The 19,199-nt window shown below is 38.8% G+C and overlaps 1 protein-coding gene across 4 annotated transcripts in view; it reads right to left on the bottom strand.

The window, feature by feature from the left end:
* The window catches only part of NAV2 (neuron navigator 2), a 233,966-nt gene that overhangs the window by 27,240 nt on the left and 187,527 nt on the right, over positions 1 to 19,199 (bottom strand). For 2 of the 4 annotated variants that reach the window (XM_075713175.1, XM_075713176.1), the window contains exons 15-22: positions 15,155 to 15,622; positions 14,039 to 14,104; positions 12,752 to 12,796; positions 10,411 to 10,571; positions 8,552 to 8,740; positions 3,138 to 3,190; positions 994 to 1,017; positions 800 to 874 (exon numbers count right to left, since the gene is read on the bottom strand). In XM_075713175.1, the coding sequence (XP_075569290.1) occupies positions 800 to 874; positions 994 to 1,017; positions 3,138 to 3,190; positions 8,552 to 8,740; positions 10,411 to 10,571; positions 12,752 to 12,796; positions 14,039 to 14,104; positions 15,155 to 15,622 (1,081 nt within the window). Of the gene's footprint in view, positions 1 to 799; positions 875 to 993; positions 1,018 to 3,137; positions 3,243 to 6,599; positions 6,628 to 7,423; positions 7,443 to 8,551; positions 8,741 to 10,410; positions 10,572 to 12,751; positions 12,797 to 14,038; positions 14,105 to 15,154; positions 15,623 to 19,199 lie in introns of all 4 variants that reach the window. The other 2 variants (XM_075713174.1, XM_075713178.1) reach the window with 2 other exon arrangements.

Here is a 19,199-nt window from a genome sequence, read left to right as displayed (position 1 = left end):
TGTGTTCTGATGTTTATTCATTCCCACAAACTAGGATGTCAGTATGATCCAATTTGATGACTACTCATCCGTAGCTTATTTACTCTAGAATTGCTTATTTTTCTAGCAAGCTTCTGTTTTGCAGGTTTCTGCTATCTGTGACTACTGCATTGAACACACAAATAAACTTGCTCAGGGTCATACATAGCGTTGCCTCAACACCTCCTGGCTTCCAAATCTTTTTTTTCGCCTGAGTGTTTTATGTTACTTACTCATCAAATTCCTCAGAGGAAACAAGCAGAAGTATTGCCCACACTGGTAAAAATCAGGTCTGTGCACTCTGTAACTGTAAATTAGTTCTCAGAGCTCCTCACGCCACTGTTACCTATCACGCCATTAACCCACATCTTTATGCAATCGCAAAGTATAATGCATTTCAATCCCATGTTTCCACCAATTTTTATTCCTACCGATTACAACCTTCATCTGTATCTCATCCCACCCAAATGACCAAACAAGACACTATTTATAAAAAAAGACCTCAGTGATTTTCTCAAGATCTGAAAGTGGTTTACATATATATAAAGCCAAACGAATATTATAATTCAGTATTTAAAGAAAGGCATAAGACAATTCAGTAGGACAGAGGATATTATTTTTGGAGAGGTCCCACATGCATGTAGTTATTTTTTTAAACACATAGGTAATGTGAACCGAATGCTAGACACAAGAAATCTTTTGGTCGCTTAGAAAAACTGAGGTGGTAGCTGGTGCATTAAATGCATTCCTTGTTAGTGTTTGTTCTCTGAGTTGTACTCACATTGGCAGTCAACTGAGTTGTCAGAGCTGACACTTTTTCTTGGGATGCATCCAACTCTCTTCGTAGCTTGCGAATCTATATATTTTAAGAGAGCACTTTACTGCACCATAATATGGAGAAATAAAATAGCAAGACATGAAATACAGAGTGTCTTGACAGAACACTTATGCCTGTCAAACACGATGTGCTCTTACCTCTGACTGGCACTTCTCTTCAGGCTATAAAATAAAAATGAAGGAAAATATATGAGGATATTACAACATAACCAGCCTGACAAATCTATCACATTTTTCAATTTTTTTTTTTGCATTTCAAAAACTCTAATGTGAATTCCTTATTTTGGATTCCCACATCCATATTCAATCTAAAATAATCTCCTCATTTATTTACTCTTCATGAAAAAGAAAACAGGCTCCTTGTATGGTACTTCTTCCTGCAGGAAGGAATTTGGCCTCCACTTCCCAGCCTGCTGACCAGGGCACCTCTGAGTCTGAACCGCGGAAGGGTGAAGTCCTGGCTCTGTGTGTAAGGGACTGCATGAGGCTCTGAAGAGCCAGGACTGTCACAGAACATGGCTGACCCTAGGCAATTCCCTTCCTCCCATGCTCAGCTCTCCATGCGATGGAGATCATGTTTTTGTATTCCAAAGTGATGTGGGGGAAAAAAAAAAAATTACTCCCACTTGGGTGCTGCCTAGGCACTGTGGTGATGAAAACTGAGGACACACAACTAGTTATCTGAGGATGCAAAGTGGACATACTGACCATCCGTCGTGGTCTGCATGATAAAATTGTGGCTACTATGGCTTGTTTCTAACCAAAGTTATCAGCTAAAGAGAAGTATACAATAGGAAGTTGCACACTCTGCTGTCCTTATGTAAACATGTCCACTACCAGCCACCATGAAAATTATACCCATCAAACCACACTATTAAGAGCCACTGGCAGTTGGGCAGCAAGCACATAAACCAGAAGCCTAGGCAGCAGCTGCCGAGTACTCTCCTTGTGGCTCTCAGGGTTATAAACACCAGCCCAGAAGAAAAGGTCTCTTTGCCATCCTTCCGATACGTTATCTCTTTTGGCTTCATATGGACCTTGCTTGAGGCAAGGTCAATAATGAAAGGTGGTATTTTCAATCTATTATCAAGGTCTTATGGCCATGTTACACATGTAGCTTCCTAACAGTGAAACATGTATGTGAAATAACGCTAAATAACAGTACGCTGGCTTGACAGACTTCCTGGACACTTATACATGACCTTCCAAGAGCAAGTTCTTCCATGTACTCTTGTATCACATACGCTTGTTTCAGCTGTGGATGTGGGCTAAGTGTGAAGATGCAACATACTTGCATAAGAATTTGAAATTGAAGATCCTGTTCAATTAACACGTATTTCAGAAGTAATTATTATCCACTGTTTTTTAAAAGGGTTGTGCTTTAAGGCACCCCCAAAACTGTGATCAGAGCATGCCAGGAATACATGATCCACTTTTAATCCGGCTAGCTTGGATATTAACAGCAGTAAAGCCACTGGGAATTAACCATCAGTGCCAAATACTTGTGTACAGTCTGGCGTGGGCTGGAACGTCCTGTGCCCCTGGGTCGCTGCAGTTAACACCCCAACTAGCTAGAGGAAAGCTAGGCAAGACAGGGTCTGCCTGTTGCAGCCTCACCTCCCCATTACAGCACACGTGTAGGCTTAACGTACAAGGTCTTCCACAGTATATGTTTTAAATGGAAAATCCTTCGTGAGACTATTAGAAGAAAATAAGAAAATGCAACACGCATTTTAGAAAAACCTGTATTTTCAAACTCCAGTAAGCCTTATTTTAGGATCAGATGACCTAAATGAATACATACTTCTGGAGAAAATATTACTGGCATAGTGAACAAATGGGTTCTTTAGAATTATTAAAATCTGTGCGTTAAAAAAAAAACTTATCAAACTTCTTCAGTAGCAAATCATTAATACAAGGCTGGAATGACTTTATTCAGCAAATTTTGAGGTGCTTTAGGTAATGAAGATCAAATCCCCCCAGATCTACTGAGGTCCTTTGTAGCAAAAATTATCTAGCATAGTTGTAAAATACTGACTCAAAAAATAAATTGCTGCTTTTAGGCCATTAACATCTATGTTTAATGAGGATATTGCTAAATATGCACAGACATCTTTATGAACATAAACATTTCTTTCATAGCTAGCATTGAGAACATAATCAAATGAAAAACACTTTTTCCCCCTCTCCTCCTTGAATGGCAAAAATAATTAGCACAATAAGACCAGTCAATTCAATAATTACGATTAGTAAACCCAAATTATTCATTTCATTATACTCACTGTCGAATAAATAGATGACGTACTGGATACCAAAGAGAGAGAAGAACCATGCACTAAAGGAAAGAAGCACAATGAATATAAATACAGTAACCACACAGCGGAATCCTCATAGATCATCCACTGCCAACGACAAGCCTACTGAAGAAATACTTTCACAAATTTCATCATCCATCACAAATCTAATTATATCATTGCACCAATAATGTACAGTTTGAAGAATGCATGGCCAGGTAATACAACCCATAAACTTTGATTTGGTAAAGCTGTTTTAACAATTTAACAATACTTGTTTCTTGGAAAAGTGAGGTATGGCCAAGAAGATTAAAAAGAGAAGTTTTGTGAAGATTTGTTCAACAATAAATATTTCTCTGGACAGCTTATCTTAAGACGCTTGCAAAAGGGCTTACTCAAGATAAAAAAATCAACAAATTAACTGAAAGGCAGAAGAGATTACAAAAGTAAATCTAAGTACTTCATCTTCAGTTTTAGATGATATTGAGGGGGTGGGTTGTGTTCTTTAAGCAGCAGACCAAGATGGAGATGGCCCGAGAAGACCACGATACCCAGCTCTAGTATGCAACCAGATGCTCCAGGAGATGTGAAGCACCTAGAGCACAAACCACTGTCTAATTTTGGGGCTCCGAACTGTCCTCTGAATGCAGCTGTATCATCCTTTTGTTGACTACAAGGGAGCTGTATCATGGGTGCTGATGAGCTGAACGTGCCCTATCCCTGCAGGGGTCTTTGGTCTTTCTTTAAAGCAATGACATTTCTTTAACAAGGCACAGTTCCTTCTCTCATAGAAAAATTACCAGAGTGAAAACATGGCTACAGAAACCTTTTCTGCAAAAGAATCTGTTTCAAGCAGTTTTTGCATTTAAATATACATTCAGTAAAAGATATACATATACATTGATTCTCAAGGTTGTTACCATCACCCTGACGTTAGGATTTACATATAACATAATTTTATTTTTGATGATGCTGTTAAAAAAAACTACCTGAAGCTATTCTTTCTGTTACTGAAACATGCAAAATTACCTTTCCTTTATTTTTCTTTTTAGAAACAAAACACATTTAACCGAAACTTTCATGCAAACTTCAGGTAACTTCATACAAATCGTATGAGATCGTGTTAAATCACTTTTTCTTTCATCTAAATCCTCCAGCCAAAAAAATAGTTTAGAAAAGCTGCCATTTTGCTCTAATTGCCTACTGCAATTCTCCTACATTCATAATAAATGGGCTCTGCTTTCCCATTGACATTATATCCTAAGGCAAGGCTGGAAAGAGAAGTAAACAAAGTCGAAGTTGGCTTCTGGAGGAATTTAAGACAATTTAAAAAACCCACAAGAAAGTAAAAAAAACTCACACCCATTTGCTTTTTCTGGTTAATCATATTTTCAATTAAAATGATTTTTATAGTTAGATGTTCAGGACCGTACTGCATTAAGAACATAAAAATAACTAACGTGAGTCAGACCCAGGGTCTGTCTAATCGCATGCTCCATCTCTGGCTGCAACCGCAGCGCATGTTTAGGGAAAGGAATGCAAGAAGGAGGCAGATACCCGGTGATTTTTCCCCAGGTGCACCTTTGCATCTTCTGGGAATCAGCAGAGATGGAAATTCCTGAGATGGAAACTGCAGTCAGACCATTATTTTTCATAGTCTCTGTGACCTATCTACCATTAACTTGCTTAACTACTTCTGAATCCACTGACACATTTTCTCTGTAATAAGAAAACTCTTCTTGTGTTTAGAAATATAATTATTTGCAGTTGTTTTAGACCTGCTTCTGAGCCAGTAAGTTCCTTGAGTGTCTCCACACCCCTGTGATATGAGAAGTAATGCATCACCATCCTCTTCAATAATGCACTCAAATTACCTATTATTACCTCCCTTCAGACATCGTTTTTCCAAGCTGAAGATTACTAATCTATTTTAACTCTCTTCATACCATAGATGTTATGCACTTAAGATCTTCTTGTCACTTTTCTTTTCACCTGCATTTTAGCCCTAGGATCACCTTTTTTAAGATGGAAAGCCCAAAGCACAGGCATTATTGTACAAGGCCACCGATGGACTCATACAGCGAATATAATATTGTTTTCTATTCTCTAGCAAACTAGAAACAGCACTCTTCCTTTGTGCTGTTTTTACTAATAGAGATGTATTCAAGAAAGCAAACATACCAGCTGGCCAGAGAAAAAACAGATCTCCTTACAATGGACTGGGACACAGGCATTTTTGAGTTAGCATCAACTGGAATTTTTAAGATCACATTGGGACTTTATAAAGGAGGAAAGAAGACTCAAAATGAAAAAAAGGGAAAGAACATATAACTCTGGGAATCATACTCCTGCCCTGTAAAACATCACCACTGCATCATTTGAATGTATGTATAATTTGAGATTTCTAGTTTCAAGGACAACTAAGGAGTTAATATTTTTGCGCAATTTCTTTTCAAAGTATCTGCAGATGGCTACTTTAAGGCTATTTAATTAGGAGCCTGAAGGCAGTTATGCTCTTGATGTGATTCCTGGTTTTTGCAGTTAACATGCATCTGCACGCAGGCTACAAACCCAAATTGTTTTGGAGCTATTATTTTAAAGTACCATAAATGCATATGCAAGCACATATCATTTTTAATGTTAGAAAAGAAATGGTCTAGCCGTGATCAGCTGCCCAAAGAGTAGAAAGAACAACAGGTATTGCAGTCAGTAGCACAAAAAGGAATAAAAATTTATATCCAACGAAAATGAATTTCATTCCTTTCTCTCTAGGCAGCACAGCTCCTGAGGAAGACTGATGGCCAGGGAAGCAGGGAAACTGCATAGCCAAGAGACCACTTAAGATTTAAGCTGTGCTTTTACCCCTGAAGTTCTGGATAGTTTGAAGGCTGTTCCTGCTGGCATCTCTCCAGTCCTGAAATCCTTCCTACCAAAAGAGTTATGTACTGCAAGGCTGACTAACATTTCAACCTACATGCTGTGCTGTGAGAGAACATGACTGTACTTGACACTATGGAGACAAAAGAAAAAACAGGCTTTTAAGAATAAATCCTGCCTCTGCTGAAGTTAATAAGAATAAAATGTCTTGTAATCTTATGTGCTAATAAATAATTAAGCAGTAGATTGGTAAGCTTTATTTAAGACCTGGATTTATGCTTCATTGACACTGGCTGATTGTATAAAATCAATTTGTTCATTAACCACAAATTTAATTTCTATAATACTTTTTAATCTATTCTCTCAAGGTGAAGGTGAATGATGTACTCATACTTTCCAATCTGTTCTCTCATTCTGTGAATTGGATCCACAGGTTTCAAAGCACAGGACAACATATATACCATATTCAGAACTTCTTGCTTTACTTGTAACTTGTGATTCCCCGAGAAATAAGCAGGAGCTAATAAGCTGGCTATCCCTGCCTTCTGTTCGGCCAGAGAAGTGACAGAAGACCTTTAACCTGAAGACAAAAATACAGAGACTGCACCTAAACATTCGTCCCATTTAGTAAAATATTATTATCCTTTCAGGTGCCAAAAATTTAGGAAAATCTGAAAGGGACTTCTTCAGCATGTCCACTGTAGGGTCAAATGCCCTCCTTGTATACTAAAGTGATCTTTTCCCACTGCTTTCAAGTCCATAACTTGGTAGGGTTTTCTTGGACATAATTTTTATTACTTTTTTATAAAAAAAATGAAAAGTACTTTGTAGAACATTTCACCTAACCCTTCCCTTTTCCTTTTCTTTTTTTCAAATGTTTCATCCTCAAACATGTAATACTTAGTAAATATTCTTCCAGACTAGCCTCTCACTTGGACAAGAATTTCTGAATTGTAAGACACAGTTTAACCTCAGACATGCCAAAATAGATTTGCTGCAGTCTTAAGCACACTTAAAAGACTAAGGTTACAATTTGTTTGAGGATGTCTTCGATAAAACCTGAGTAGGTTTCACTGTAATAGCTCCTTCAGTAAATCGAAGTATAATACAGATGCAGTGATTTTAATTCCTTCACAGATTATATTAAGGAACTCTCTAGTAACAGCAGGATTGTCATCTCAGAACGGAATTCAACTAAGTATCAGGCAGTCTTTGACTGTTCATGATCATCCAGCTTTCTGAGAGCATGGCACAAACACAGGTTAATTCCTGCAACGACACACTTTTCAGCCCTACAGCTAATTCTAATAATTTTCAACCCCTAATGAAGATCCTCAGCCATGGGCCTCTAAAATGGAATTAAATGTAATGGAGTTAGATTGGTTAAATTCAATAACGAATTAGCCCTGAAACTTTCTGGAGTCATATCCAATGCGCATTTTCCACCCCTTCCTATGGCAGAAAACAAACGGGATAACCAGGATCTCCAGGAAGGGACCTTGTGGCTCCAAAAAAGGCCCCTACAAGCACTTAAGTGTGGCTCCCATCCATGCCTGGCTCTAGGGGAGCAGCAACAGGGCACTGGTGTTAACACTGATGAGCAAGTGCAGGTCTTCGGCAGCGGAGGAAGTAAGTCAGCAAAGGCTTGTGTGACCTGTAGTGATAAAGTACTTCATTGCCAACCAAGCTCCCAATCCTTGCCAGAAAAGAGATTTAAGACTCGAAGAGCTAAGGCTGAAAGAGCTTCCTATGACCCACTCCCAGAGCTCGCCCCATGCTTGACTTCTCAAAGTGCAACACTTGAAGGTTTTAACGTGTCCTCATAGCTACTCCTGCTACAGCCGCAAGGTTCCTTGATCAGCAGCAACAAAACTAAATATTTATTTATAGGTAAATTACTTTTTCTTCTTCTATTTACATGGGCTTCTTATGTCAGGTATGATTACATATTTGAAAAGATGACGAGTAATTAAAAAGAAGAGCCTAGATGTTTTGAAGAACTACTCAGGTCTCTTCTGTGGAAGCTGAGTGATACCAACCCAGGACATTCAGCAGAAATAAAAAGTAGACAATCTGAATAAAGATTAAATAGCGGAAAAATTAAGTGGGATAGAAACAACAGTCTGGTGATACAAATTATTTATACCACAAACAGAAGTATGGAGGCCCAGGTTCAGGAGACTAGTCTTATTCAAGGAAACACTTTAATAGGCTAACCCTAAGCATGAACTAGAGTCATTCTGAGATCACCAAAAATGAAGCACAGGATGTGTTTAAATTATTTCTTGAACAGTGATGGTCCAGGTACAACACTTGCATGCTTTCCTATGTCTGGCCAGAAGGATCACTGAATGAATACCATCAGAACAACAACGACTAGAACTGAAGTTTTATCTAACACAGAGTTGTACACAGAGAGACCCATGCTCTGAAATGACCCCTATGCTGAACTGAAAAGCAGCGAATGTATACTTGGTTTTTGTGGTCTTCTGATCATTTCCAGCACCATCACAGACTTTACTCACCTTCTTCAAAGCCATCACGGAAAGAGCCAGACCGGCTCATTGTTCTGCTTTTCTCGTCCAGGGACATCGAGCTGTTCCTGAAGCGCGTATCACTATAGGGGTCATAAGGACCATCTGCATTGGAAAGGCTGTGGGTCCGAAGCATGGTTGGATTTGACAGGCTCATCTGGGCTGCAGTGGTTGGGCTTGCTATAAAGTGAAGAATAAACACCAATTTATTTGCACGACCACAAATTTTCATACCTATTTTTTTTGCAACTATCAAAAAAGAATTGTTTTTGTAAGACACAAATTTTTTATGTCATCCTCTCCAGGCTTCATTACTTTCCTAAATTCAATGAATTCAAATAAGAGGCTTGCAAATCAAGCTAGTGAATAAGAAAACTCAAGTAAATAAGGTCATTTTAAACACTGGGTGATATGTCTATGCTTCTACAGACAAGCTCAGTCAACACAGTCAACCTTGTAGGCATGAATTACTTAACCCTCATTTAATTTGGAACCGTCCTTGAACTAGTTGATTTGTGGAAAAAAGAGAACAACAAAATTGCTGTTCAACTGGCACGTTGCTCTTGGTGTGCTGTCATTGCGTGTTTCTATATACACCAGCAACTGATACAGACTATTGTAGAAGATACAACAATTCAGTTTAAAGGTGCTCAACTTTCACATTGTTTGCTATTAAGTTGAATGCAGTGACACCTCTTGACTCCAATATCTCCAAGCTCTTTTCTTAAGAACACAGAAAAATATAATCTTTTTTTTTTTGTTCATTGCTTGTGGCCAAATAGCTTTTGATGCTTATTAATGTAAATAATCTTCAATATTCTCCATAAAGAGTTAACTTTCTGGGCCTAAGACTACACTTTTTTTTTGACCATTTTTTTTTTCCATGAACTTTCATGACAGTTTGTTAGCTGTTGGCAATGTAATAACACTACGTGCACATTCAGCTGAAATTTTGTTAAGTGTTGGTTTATTTAAAGCTGTTTATTTAATCCGTTTCTTTTCAGCGCACTCAAAGAAAGGCTCTAAAACATCACTGCTGCAACTCAAAACTGCATTAGAAGTAAGGGACCATGTAAGCTGCTGCAAATTCACACAACACAAAAAGTTCACAAGTATAGGCTTAACTATTTCATGTATTATTTCTTTATCGTTCTAGAAAAGATGAAGGGGCTTCTGAAAGTCAAAAAGAAACAGAAAATGTCTGTTTGACATAGTAGTTTCCAAATGTCACTTAACTTAAAGACTTATATACTGTTAGGATTGATTTACATATCTGAACAAATTGCAAAGGCAACTAAATAATATTTCATCAGCACACCAGAGATGAGCACTACTAGCACTTTAAATTAGGCTATTTCAACTGCTGATATGGTCAACTAAAATCTGCAATGCTTTATCGATCCTGTCAATCAACTTTTATTGTTTCCTTCATTTAAGAAGTGTTTACTTTTATCAAGGTAACTAAGTGAAGGAATGGCATTTTTTCCAACTTTTATGTATTATTTCAGACCGAGCTTTACGCCATTTTCCAACAAGCCACCTGAAAAATACATACAAAGATAAAATATATTAAGCCGATGAGACTGGCACACATAGTAACATGCTTGGATTTTAAAGCAATATTACTAAGCAGGTAGGCAACAAGAAATATTTTCAAAGAGTTACTGCAAGTATGCCACCTTTGGGCATACAAGATAATAATGCTAATTAGTCACGCTCACTTCAATGAAAGTGCTTCCTGAGGTTGAATGAGGGACTCGGAGCTGCTGAAAGAAAATTACATTGTGTAATGTGCTAGTCTCAAGACACACATTGTATTGCTATGATTATCTAAACAGATAATTATTCACCAAGCTGCGAGAAGTTAAATCTAGTTCCAGAGGGTGATGTTATGCTGGATCCAGATGAAAATGGAGAATTGCCAGCAGTATCCTGAAGTCCTCCTGCTGAATGGGACCGTAGCCATTCTTTTGCATCTTCTTGATTACGGAGTTGGGAGGATGGAGTATACCTGCAAGACCAAACAGTTTTTCCAAAATGAATTTATTTAAAGTTAAAAAAACCCAACAACCACCATGAAATGTCACAAGACTTGGGGAAGCAGAGAGGGAAAGAAAGATGGAAGAACTCTCATATGAAATTTAAGGATTAAAATGATATAAACCCAATAAAATTCTGAATTAAGGAGCTGTGCTAAGCTGTTCCTAATTCATTCCACTTCTGTTTGGGAAATTCCCCCCCGAAACCTCCTTTCCTACAGCTTCAGAAGTAACCAAACTAGTAGTAAACAAAAAGCTATAGACAGAAGTTGTGTACTGTAGAATAAAATACAATGTATGTATGATTGAAAAATAAAAACATAATTTGGAAATCCTTTCCTTTCTTTAGGTTATGCCAAAATTCTATCACTATTTTAATATTTTGGTGCATTGCTAAGCTTAGCTGGCGTTTTGTCATATTACAACCAAATTCAAGTCAACAAAGCCATTATCAGATTTTCAAACAAGTTGTGACCCAGTAATTCATATTCCAGAGACATTAATATAAAGGTCTGTGGAGGTGTATCCCATTTAGTTCAAAACTAATAGCATTACATCATCATAAAGGAGACTATGCTTAGCCTTTTCTGAAGGCCAAGAAAATAGCAGAAACATTGTCTACGCCAACATCAATGGCAAAACACGCGCTGGCTTCAGCTTAAGCAAACTTTTAAATCTGCTTCTGTATATGCCTGAAAAATAGGTATGTTACCACAGGTGTTATGTGAAATACATGATAGGGTACAGGTATCAACAGAAAGAGCATCATGGAAACACTTGTCTGCTGATGGATTTCATTGTCTGTCTTATGCTATGCCATCTGCTTTTGAGAAATATTTATGAGTTACTACCTCTCCTTCCAAAAACTAAACACTTGGAGCCTATTATTAGTCGATACTATCTATTTGATTAATTAGATTCCCTCCAACTAAATACTCTACAGTAAGATATCACTTATTAAGTCTATTTTAAGCCAATGTGAACACTGCAATAATTAACGTTGCAAAAACTCAAACTACTTTCAGAAAATACATTCATTCTTCTGCTTATGCCTCAACACTTAAGCAACAGCCCCTGATATCTGCATCTCTTAAACTTTGCACAGATATCAGTTTATTAAGGAAGGTGCTTTAAACAGTCATTTTACTTTAATGCACTAAGGATTTTTTTTTTTTTTTTCAGCATTAATACCTACCTCTTCAGCACTCAAATCTTTCGGTCTTAAAGAGAGTATTTATTAGAGACATACTTGAGAACCACAGGAACATTTTAAACAAAATGACATTTTAAGAAAGGTTTTTACCACTCAGCTTCATGGGACAAAGCTGCTGTGAAGAGCAATGTGTATAGCACAGGATAAATTGCAGCTGCAATTGCAAGGCATCAACTCAGTGATTCTAGAAGCTGCATTAAGCAATTCTGAAGCTGCAATTTTCTAAATTGTCTAAGAAATCTTCTGGAAATTCTGTAACACTTACAGCATTTAAGTAATACACCTAATGTTGATTATCTTGCTAGAATTGCTTGTAACAATGGAAAAAATATTTTTTGGTGCAGGTTTTTTATGTTATAAAAATCACAACCTTACAGATAAACAAAATGTACGAGAAGACAATTGCCAAAAGTTTGTTTGGCGATTTTTTTGTTTGTTTCTGGAAGAGCAGAAGTTATCTCTAAGAGCCCTATATATTCAGGTATGCTGAAGCAAATCTTTTTTAAAATTAGTATGTCCAATCTCATCCTAAAAGGTTTGGCATGATATTGAAAATCTTTTCTATTTGTATATCAACACCAAGGTTCCCAGGGCAAAAATGTTCTCAAGTCGTTCTGTGTAATAGCCATAGAAGCTGCAAAATTATTGTTTTCAAGTCAAGCCCAGTGATGGTTTATGAGATGCTTTTCAGCAATTCAGCCAGCAAAAGCCACAGCTCTTGCTCAAGTGGAGAAGCCACTGGATGAAAAAAAACACAGTAGTCAATGGCCTTCTTTGAGGATTAAAAAAAGAAAAAAAAAGAAAAAAAGGAAGAAAGAAAGAGACAATATTGTTGCCACCTCTTGCAAACTGCGACCATCACCACCAGCCACAACAGAAACACAAAGCAAACTCCAAAGCCACAACAAAAGCTGTTAAACTGTGTGGAAACACCAATACCTGAGTCCCTTCTTAGGCAAAGTGTTCCTATCAAGATGTGGGTCGCTGCAGAAAAGTTAAAAGAAAAGAACTTCAGAGAAGAACAAAAGGGAAGGAATAAGATCAGGACGAAGGACGTACAAACATCTGCATCACCTTTTCGGAGAAAGAGGTGCTGGGGCCTTCCTACAGAAACATGCAAAAACCTCCTTACCCAGGTGTGGATTTGCACAAACATGCATCTGGTACCATGCCAATGAGTCTCATCTGTTCGCAGCGTGGTTTTGTTATTTCTCCTACCCACAATGAACAAAAATGGCTCTTTAAACATCAAATGGATGCTTAAAAATATGCTTTTCAACAGGTGTGAGGCAGACTATTTGTGAAAACTGATGAGAATCTTCAAGCCCAAACCACCTTCCATCATTTCCTTCAGCAGCCACCATTTAGGGAATGCAGCTAATTACTGTTACGCAGCTGCAGTGTATAGCAGTAAAAGTACTGAGCCCAGACTGTTCAAATTTTCAAATCTTAGCTTAAATTCTATTAGTAAAGTAAAATGAATCTCTTAGTCATCCAAAACACAAATATTTATGTTTTTACAACTGAGGAACTTGTAACTGAGCAGAGTCTGGTTTTTTTTTTTTAAAGAAAATATCCACGTGCTTAAATGAATTAATTTAATGACAATTCTTATAGCTAAATTACAGCGTGGGAGTGACTAAAATTACAGCAGCGGGCAAAAGTGAGCTAGAATGTTTAGATTCAGGTCATCTTTTCCTAACTTTAGCATTCGTCTTTACAAGGATGGATGTACCCAAGTCCCTGCAAAACACTCACGAGCCAAACTGCAATAAGAAAACTGACAACACTGAATGACACAGGGACTTCACGACAAAAAGGACAGGCCTGAAAGGCAGTGGGAAAAGCAGCATGCCAGAGGAATGCTGAAATGCTAGTGAGAGTTTAGACTGGTAGAAAAAAAGGGCAAGATTTTCAAATTGCCTTTGGCAAAGAAATGAGGGGGGGAAAAAAAAAAATACCCCCACAAACCAAAAGCTATTCCCAGTAACAAGTGCAACACCAAAAACATGCCAACTCTGCTGTACGCCGTTCTCCGGATTGATTTAGGTAGGTAGATGGGGTTTGGAGGGGACTCTCACTGGCATGTCTTTGTGTCAGTTCACACCTGAACGATGAACACAGCAGAGGACTCAACTGAGCACAGTCTGTCACAAAACAATTTGCTTCACCGAGATGGGCAACAGAACCTACAGCCTTGTGCGTACTGTCCTGAGACAGCATTACCTGTCCTGTCTCCTGGGCAAAGTATTTCGGCAGAATTTGGGGCTAGCAGCAGGGGAGGAAAGAGGGCTAGAAGAATCAGTCCAACAAGACAGAAAACAAGAGAAGGAATATTAGAATGAAAAGAGGAGAGAACAGTAAGGAGTTATAATAAAACACAAACAGAAACCCAAACTGTCAGAACATTCTATTCAGCGGTAATTTTCTCCATGAGATGCAACTGCAAAAATTTTGCTTCCTGACTACATAATTACACATCAGGATATAGCTGATTTCCAACGCTTGCAGGGGCACTACTACCTTCTACAAAAGGTCACTCAGAGAGCATGCACTGCAAGTCATTGTCTGATTTATCCCGATGTTAGCTCAATGTACCGTTAATACAGCCCTGGTGCTGAAAAAGCAGTCCCGTTCCCTCCTCCCCGCTCAGTCTGTTCCCAGCTCCTACTCTGTGTCCACACAGATACTGATGAATCTGATCGCTTAAGGAGCTGGGGAACCGATCCGACTGAAATACAGTTCAGGTGATCATTTTTCAGTTGCATCCATCTCCCAGTCGGGTTCACTAAGCATTCACACGAACGCCTGTACCGAAACACTGTAGGGAGCAGCTGGAGATGGGACAGGGCAGCAGGGAGATGCCGAGGAGGGATCAAGTGACTAGGGAGACAGGGTTGTCTCTTTTCAGCATGACCTCCAGTTTAAAAGCTTGTCAAATATTATAAAGAAGTAGTTTAACAAGAAACAGTTGGCTTCTCAAATCAAAATGATAATCACAGTGGAGGCTTTTTTGACTATCACTATTAGATCAACTAACAGGAGGTCTTTGGAAGGGTAATATACGGTGCAAAATTCAAACATTAGGTATAATATGGTAGCAAGAAAAGTTGTCACATGGGCTACTACAGCAAATTAAAAACCTCACCTGAACCCATCCTCTTCTCTGAATTGGGCTCCTTGCCTGGAATGTTCTTTGTACGTTCTAGTAACACCATTCAGCATTATCGTGTAAGAAGCACAACCTGAATTGCATCTGTAGCGTTGGCTACTGCTGCCAAGACTTCATTCACATTTGAGATACATACAAGCTTAATGGAAATGAGAGAAAAACCTACTAACCTTTCAGACAACGTAGTCTTAACACTGTTGGTTCGGACAAAGGGAGTCAAAGAATCATCTTTAGAGGCTGGAATCAAGCCACTGGAGGAGTTATGGCTCAGCCCACCTCCACTGCTCAGAGAGATATCAATGGATTCACAACTGGTATGAAGACTGCTGACGGACTGGTATCCAATGCCATCCTTGCTAACAGCAGAAGAGCTACTTGCGTTGGTACCCCATGTTAAACTGTTGGAAGGAGCTGAGTGCGCTGAACTGGGACTAGAAGCTAGTGGAGATTGGTTCATATCTGTGTTTTTACTATACAGAGGACTGCTGCCCCCACTGCTCAGCATACCACTGCCAGATGGCGAATCAAGATTACCCTGCTGGTTCATAGTAGCGTGAGGATTGGAGATGACTACTGAATTTTTCATATTTTCAGCTGTTGTGATGGGAACTTGTTTACTAGGCTTGCCACCAAAAAGTCTGTAAAAAAAGACCACATGAAAAATGCATAAAATGGAGTATTAAATGTAAGGATATTTTATATCTAGACCACATATCGTCTTAGCTTCATAAAACCAACACTAAGTAAATGATCCTAGACTCAACATAGACAACTATAAATTTATGAATCTCCTGGTGTTCACGCTGCCTTCGATAAAGTCCAGAGACAATTACAATAGCTTCAAATCTATCTTAGGTGTTTCTTCTCTGAATCATCAAATAAAGCTAAAATACAGCCATATTGTCTTCTGCTCCTTAAGGAAAAAGGATACCAGAGAAACTCTGCACTGATTAATCCAAAGCATGGAATATGAGGAGTTGAAAGCTTGTGGACCAGGCAAATTCTGTGCAAATCACCAAATGCTCTGCACAGAAGCAGCATTTGCTGGGATGTAACAGGAAAAATATTTACTGGTCTCAAATGTAGGTTTGTCTCATTTCAGGAGCCAAGCTAGCTGGAAACTCTTTCTTTTGGAGTGGAGAATGAGATTTTACCTGGTTTGGCACCTGAACTGGCTCAGCAAAAGACCAGCTGAGTGCCAGAACTAGTGCAAGGGAGGGGATCTAAAAGCACAGTTGGAGGAGGATGACTGCAGCTTGTCCAATTTGCATCGCTTTTGCCAAGAGTGCAAAAGTGTCTTAGAAGCAAACATGCTTAAAACCAGATTATCAATCATTCTAAAACTGATCCTCAACATTATGACGGAGGTGTAGCTTTTGACTCCAGCTTCACACATCCACCCCAAAACATTGCTTCTGCCACTTAGCTCCTGTAACTGCCTTTGGAACCTTAGCTTTCCTCACATGTACCTATATGGATTTGCTTTTTTCTCATCAACAGTGTGGAGTATTGGGGATAAAATCTTTCAAAGCAGGTATCTATCAGACTCTAGTCCTCACAACAGAGGACTCCAGCACTTCTATACAAGAGCTCCTAAAGACCTATGGGTGGGTATGCACCGAGCAGAAGTTTCTCTGCTTTTGAGCATGCTCAGGTTGTCTGTACAACACATGCACACTAAGTCACTTTGTCCAATATTTCCCAGAAACACAGGCTGTGTAATATAGCTGGGCACCCTACAGCACACGTGCAGTAAGTGCAGTGATGCCCAGAAGCACTGTCCTTACTGCACAGGTGCCACCCGCAGCTCCAGCGTACCTGTGCAAGATGCCTGGAACACATCTTGGCTGGACGGCTGCCGTTGCATACTTGCCACAAAGCACGTGCACAACACTGCCGATCAGGCTAAGATGCCCATCTACATCTATCTCATAATCCAGCATTGCTTTAATATCTGTGCCATGATTCCCTCAGCACCTGACGCAGAGAGAGCAACGCAGCCATCCACAAACCAGCACAGATCTGGCAAACTGGGTTCATCTGGACTCCACATCATACCTCACTGATTAGGAGACACTGACTTAGACAAGCAAAAGGCTTCCAATGATAAAACCCATTCCTACAGGGATTTTAGAGACATTTTAGGTTTTACTTAGAGTTAATGTTATTAGAGCAAGGATGAAGAAATACGTCAAACCATATTGCAATGACACATGGCCTTCAGCAGCAATACCAGCTTAAGGTCATTGCATACCACCTCTTCAGTTGTACTGGGGGAACTGCACTCTTAGAGATAGGATCCTAGAGCTTAAAAAAAACCCCAACCACCCACCCAATAGTTTTACAAGCTGTTTTTAAGCTACGCAGTCTTCCCCAAACTGTTTCACAGCAACTGTAATACAACTGAAAGGATGCTGCACTGCAGCACAAACAGAAACATGTTGCTGCCAAAGGCAGTGTCTGGTTGGACCACAACCTCATAACAAACACCTTCAGAAGAGGATGAGGTCTGCAGAGCATTCCTTTCAGTCCAGAGAAAGTCCAACCCAGCAAGACAGTCACATCAATACAGAGATAAACTCTGGAAGGACATACCCTGCCAGGAAGGACGTACCCTGCACGGAAGGACATCTCTTTACTCCTATCCACTATTATTGACAAGAGACTGACATATCTGAGCTGGCTCTTGGGTCACGCATGTCTCCCATTAACAGAAAAGCAGTGTATTATATACTGCAAAGCATGAAGGCCCAATTTAATAATAAAATGTATCAAGATAAATGATGATTTCACTTAAGGCACAGGCCAGATACATAATACCGGAGCTAAAGGGAAAACTAAGAGAACAGAGACAGGGATGGCCCTCATCGCAGAATTCGAGTTTCACTGTTTATGACAGCATAGAAGTTACATATGTTCGCAGACTTGCAGGTAAATCTGTATCATTACAAAGGTATGGATTCTAATTTATTGTATAATATTAAAAAGTTACAAGGTGGAGAGGAAATAGCAAAAACAACATGCGCAACTCATCTCGACTGACTATAAAAATTAAGCTCAAAATCTGCTTAATTGTCATTCTACAAATCAGTAATAAGCAGATGAGGCCAAATTCAACTCTGACGCATTTCAATACCTGACTATTTAGACAGTCTGCTGAAAATTCAAGACTGAAATTGTAAATCAAATGAGGGAATAGTTAAATTGAGCCTCGCTGTCTTCTCTTTGAAGTTTCATATATTTCTAATGTAGTACTTCCACTCCATAGCTAGCGACGTGGTTTTTTAGTAATAAAAAAAAATTTCCAATCAAATTTCAAGATTAATGTGCCTGAGGCTTACAACACCAAAAATCTGCATTTCTCATGGGGTATACTATAGAAATGAAAGGTCTATTGGAGTTTTTCTTTTTAAGTAGCCACTGATGAAAATTAAATGTTCTAAAGGACATGGCTTATCTAATGATAACCAGGAATAAAATAAAGGAAGTATCTTGAATTATCCTCACATAGGTTCTTCAAATAAAACCACCCATCTAAAAAAAAAAAAAGAGTTTACAACTCTTTAGAGCATTAGCCTAAGCTGCCATCACAGCCATTAATGCTTGCACTGGTGCTTCAGATGGAATGTGGCTTTCTCACATCACTGGAAGCAGGATGATGCAGCATAACTGTATGGGTATTATGGGCGTCAAGACAAAATGAAATGCAAAACACCGCAACTTGAAACAGACAAGCTACTCAATGTCAAATTAAATTGAAAAATAATATTAACAGAACCTTTCACCAATATCAAGGCTTCGATGCACACTGCATCAGCGAATTAATTCCTGACCAACTCAATGTTAACGTTAAAAGCATGTGTGGGGCAGTGGTGGAGAAATAGAAGACAGATAAAATTTTTGTTTAAAAAAGCATTATTCAAATAAGAAAATTCAACCCAGCTTAGACAGTAACTTTACTCAGGGTTCTTCTACACAGCCAAATAACCTGATGTTATGAGTCTCACAACACACTGGCCTAATCCACACAACTGCAAGATTGGTTTGGGTTAGGCATGTGAATCTGTGTATGGCAGGTCAAATTATGCATGTCATAATGAAAATCTGAAATACTCTCCCATTGTCAAATTTATAATTTGACCCACCATTGAAGTATTTCCAGGTTTGTTACATACACATTGGTGTAAAAACTCTTCAGTAACCTTCAGGTAAGAA

The sequence above is a fragment of the Pelecanus crispus genome, chromosome 6 (genome assembly GCF_030463565.1).
Source record: "Pelecanus crispus isolate bPelCri1 chromosome 6, bPelCri1.pri, whole genome shotgun sequence".
Classification (NCBI taxonomy): Eukaryota; Metazoa; Chordata; class Aves; order Pelecaniformes; family Pelecanidae; genus Pelecanus; species Pelecanus crispus.
This window is presented reverse-complemented; position numbering and strand designations above follow the sequence as displayed.